The 4,145-nt window shown below is 43.6% G+C and overlaps 1 protein-coding gene across 1 annotated transcript in view; it reads right to left on the reverse strand.

Moving 5' to 3' along the window:
- Positions 1 to 1,093: 1,093 nt before the first annotated feature.
- LOC118416239 (myosin-7-like) overlaps positions 1,094 to 4,145 on the reverse strand; it is a 17,095-nt gene continuing 14,043 nt past the window's right edge. The window contains exons 27-33 of the mRNA XM_035821324.1: positions 3,667 to 3,755; positions 2,919 to 3,120; positions 2,601 to 2,699; positions 2,252 to 2,473; positions 1,948 to 2,118; positions 1,489 to 1,689; positions 1,094 to 1,346 (exon numbers count right to left, since the gene is read on the reverse strand). Coding sequence (XP_035677217.1) covers positions 1,221 to 1,346; positions 1,489 to 1,689; positions 1,948 to 2,118; positions 2,252 to 2,473; positions 2,601 to 2,699; positions 2,919 to 3,120; positions 3,667 to 3,755 — 1,110 coding nt within the window. The 3' untranslated portion in view covers positions 1,094 to 1,220. The remainder of the gene's footprint in view (positions 1,347 to 1,488; positions 1,690 to 1,947; positions 2,119 to 2,251; positions 2,474 to 2,600; positions 2,700 to 2,918; positions 3,121 to 3,666; positions 3,756 to 4,145) is intronic.

Below are 4,145 nucleotides of genomic sequence, written 5' to 3' on the forward strand. Positions count from 1 at the left end.
TAGGTATTTCAATTCAGTCCATTTAACGTTGAAATCTCTGAAATGTTTTGAGGACTTTAACTGTAGAAATGTATAATCCAACATGGTTATATATGACAGTCATTACCTTGCGTTGACGGAATGTCGGCACCTTAATCACTGACCCACATAGGATGATTTATTCCATTTCAGACACGGTCTGTGGCTATTCTGGGAATCGAAATGACAACAATCCAAATCGTTACTTGTATAAGTCAAGCTCATGTCTTTTGAGGATGCACCGCCTTGATCCTTTGTAGTGTCTTTCTTTATCTTGTTGGTATATCGTTTCATGTTATCACAGTTGTCGATATTATGTACATTATACAATTATATTTATTAGTCACGGGACTGGATATCAATATTTCTCTATTACGTTTGGGCCACTGATGTACCGGCTGACATGATGACAGATGATAGATTCACAGGTTGGTTGGTCACAGGATATAGGAGTTTGCTGTTAGACATCCAGTTTATCTCACCTTTCGCTGACGTTTCGATGTCAGAATTTTTCCGCAGAGCTTCTAACTGGAGTTCTGCTTCTCGCCGCTATATGTAGGTGGCGCTTTGGCAACGACAACACAATTCGAAAGGTGGCTGAGTGTGACCCCCCCCCCTCTCGTCACGGTTCATCACCGGGATTGCCTTCCTTTTCTAGGCTGCTTCTGTAATTTACCATATACGTCTGTTGTCTTCTCTATTACCTTTGGGACCATACTTTAGGAACGCATAAAGGAAAATGGCTGACAGCCTGAACACTATCAGATAAATATAGATCTCAGAAAAAGACAGGTACAAAGAGAGGACAAAAAAACCCTTGGTCACGGACCACATTGCCAGGAATAACTGCGTCATTGACTGTGAGGGGGCGTAAGTAATAGATAGAGGAGAGGAGTAGCGAAATTCCAGTTAGAAGCTCTGAGGACGATGTCTGACAGGCATTGAAACGTAAGCTAAGGTAAGATTAACTGTTTGCGTAAAAGAAAACTACTATATCCTGTAATGATTCAATGTGAAATATTGCTATCTATCGTCGAAACTTGATATGAATGATAAACAACAAAGCCGTCACAGATAGGGTTTGACTACATTTTATTACTGGATTGAGCTGAAAGTATCAACCAATGAAACGAAAGACAAGACAGGAGAAAGGGAAGGCTGCGATACTAAGTGAACGATGTCACTAGTGGCTGGCGCTTCATCTAAGAACGGGACTTGGAGCGAAGCTTGTTGAGGGAGCCCTCAGCAATCTCGGCACGCTCCAGGGCGTCCTCGTACTCGTGCTGGGCCTTGCGGTACTTGGCCATGTTGGACGATGCCTGCTCCTCCTGTGTCCAATGACAATTAATTTGATATCGTTGGAATGTGAAGTGAAACAATAGGTATTTGACACATTATCTATCATGGTAGAAATCTAATTAATTTCAAATCTTCAAGTCACGAAGCAGTGTTGTTGAGGGAGATACTTACAGCCTCCTCCACTTGGCGCTTGAAGGTCTTGATCTTCAGCTGCAGCTTCTCGACCAGCTCCTGGATGCGCTCCTGGTTCTTGCGGTCCTCGTCGGCCTGGAAGGTCATCTCCTTGAGACGGCGCTCGTTCTTACGCAGCTGCTTCAGGTCCTCCTGGTGCAGGCGGCTCTGCTGGGAAATGTCGTTCTCCAGGTCGCGGATCTAACAGATGAGATAAGATTTATGAAATTCAGCTAAAATAAGATTCGAAGCCTGAACAATCAGCTAATAATCGTAATACCGTTTCATAGAGAATGTTGCCTACATCATTAACCTTCGGGGAAAACCTTAGTAACATGGTTTTGCTTCTAATTATTATCTAACAGCGACTTACCAATGGAAATCTAAGATAACCAGATAAAAAGATTTCTTTCATTCTCTTGTTCTTAAGATCATATGCCAATGTGGATCCGAACTTACCCTGTTCTCCTGCTTCTGGATGGCGCGCTTGCCTCCCTTGAGTGCAATTGCCTCAGCCTCATCCAGGCGGCGCTGCAGATCCTTCAGGTTAGCCTCCATGGTGCGCTTGACCTTCTCGGCGTGCTGAGAGTTCTCTTGCTCCACACGCAGATCCTCAGCCATACGGGAGGTCTGGTTTGGGAGGATATTTAGATATATTTAGATACGAAATTGGGGATCGAAAATCGTTTTGTTTTGTGTACATTGGTTAAAGCCTCTCATTAAATTGAAATGAGCATATTGGAAGAGTGTCGACTATACATACATCAGCCATGGCCTTCTTGGCCCTCTCCTCGGTGTTCTTGTGATCGCCGATGACCTCTTCCAGCTCGGACTGGATCTGCGACAGGTCACCGTCCAGCTTGCGCTTGTGTCCGGACAATGCTGAGTTCTGTGTGCTCAGCTCACCAAGCCTCTCATTGGTTTCCACCAGCTGAGATTCAGCGACCTTACGGGATCTCTCTGCGTTGTCCAGTGCGCCTCGCACCTGTGAATAAATGTTTCCGTTATAATTGGGGATGCGCTATGAAAGCGTAATAAAATCATCGCTTCTTCTGTAGTGAAAGATAGTGCATATTTTTGGGTTACGTCATAGCCAGGGCCCAAGTACCTACCTCGTCACCTTCGGCCACCAGCATCTGGCACTTACGCTCAGACATGTTGTACTGCTCACGGATCTCATCACGCTGCCGCTGTTCGTCGTCAATGCTGACCTGTAGGAAGAAAATGACAACAATATGTGTTATTTTTATTTGTTCACCAGAAGTTCAGTAATTGTATGTGATGCCTGGTTAGATAAGTAAATGAAATGAAATGAAATGTATATCATCATACTGAGGATAGCTTTTGTTTCTTATCTGATTCATCTGCAACACATTTTAGTTCATAAAAGGACCAAGACCTGTAGTAAATACCCAAAGACCTGTAGTTACCTGCATCTCCTGGATTTGGGAGTGCAGCTTGGCAATGGTCTTCCTGGCCTCAGCGTTGGACCTGTTGGCGGTCTCCAGCTGAACCTCAACCTCGTTGAGATGGCCTTCCAGGAATTTCTTTGCTCTCTGTGCTTCTCCCTTTTGTTTGCTCTCGATCTCGATAGAGGCCTGGATGCCATCCATGGCGCGAGCCTGGTTCTTACTGGAGTGTTAAGAGTAACAAGAATATATGTTGTATGAAACAGATACAGCAGATACAGATACAGCAGTAGATACAGTTACAACAGTCATGCCTTCAAGTACCAGAGTTACCAACCTAGGGTTGATGTGTTGAAAAATCCGTACTTTCCCAGCACTGTCGTAGAGTGGAATTTGTTATCACCAAGCACAAGCACAGTAGGGGCATCTTCTATGGATAGTTTTAAAGAATGCTTGCAGGCAAATGTGCAAAAGATAGGTCTGATGGGTCGTTCAGTGTAATGTATTATATGTAATAACTAGCTGCTGCCGCCCGCGTGCCTGCGAAGCTGGTGTGTTACGCCGGGGGCGGTTATACTGGCTATATAGATACATATACAGATACAGAAACGGAAGACATGGTCGTATAAAAGTAACAGAAAAATTGCACTTTATATCTTATGATTTGAAGAGAAATTGCGATAAGAACTTTGCTAGATACGTGTTTCACATTTTACACCGATTTGTCAGTTTTATCATTCCATTAGGGTCAGAATGTACATCTACTCACCGCGAGCTTTCGAATTCTTCATCCTTTTCGGCGATTTTCTTCTCGATATCACCCTTCAGCTGAGCGAGTTCAAGCTGAGTTCTGACAACCTGTGAAATGTTAAATCAAACCAATGTTGTTGCTGTTGAGGAGGGTGAACCATGAAATACGTGTATACTACGTGTGCACTTTGATCGGATACAGGCATGGATTGACACTCCGTGTAATGTTCCATTTATGCTTAAGTTGCTGGACGAGGGTATGTTAATAGCTTGGAAACATTGCTGATCATATGCACAACATTTTCCCAAAGTAAATCAGTCAAAATGATCGATTGCTAGTGACAGAGAGCACCGGCAGTGCCATGTGTGCACATATTATACTTTCGACTTATAGCAATGCCACAGATTATATCTACTGTCATAAAGGAGAATCTATCACAAATTCAAGATGAAATGATCACCCACTAACCTTGCCCTGTCAATCTCAAGAGCTCCTAT

Source organism: Branchiostoma floridae, chromosome 5 (assembly GCF_000003815.2).
Source record: "Branchiostoma floridae strain S238N-H82 chromosome 5, Bfl_VNyyK, whole genome shotgun sequence".
In the NCBI taxonomy this organism is placed as follows: domain Eukaryota; kingdom Metazoa; phylum Chordata; class Leptocardii; order Amphioxiformes; family Branchiostomatidae; genus Branchiostoma; species Branchiostoma floridae.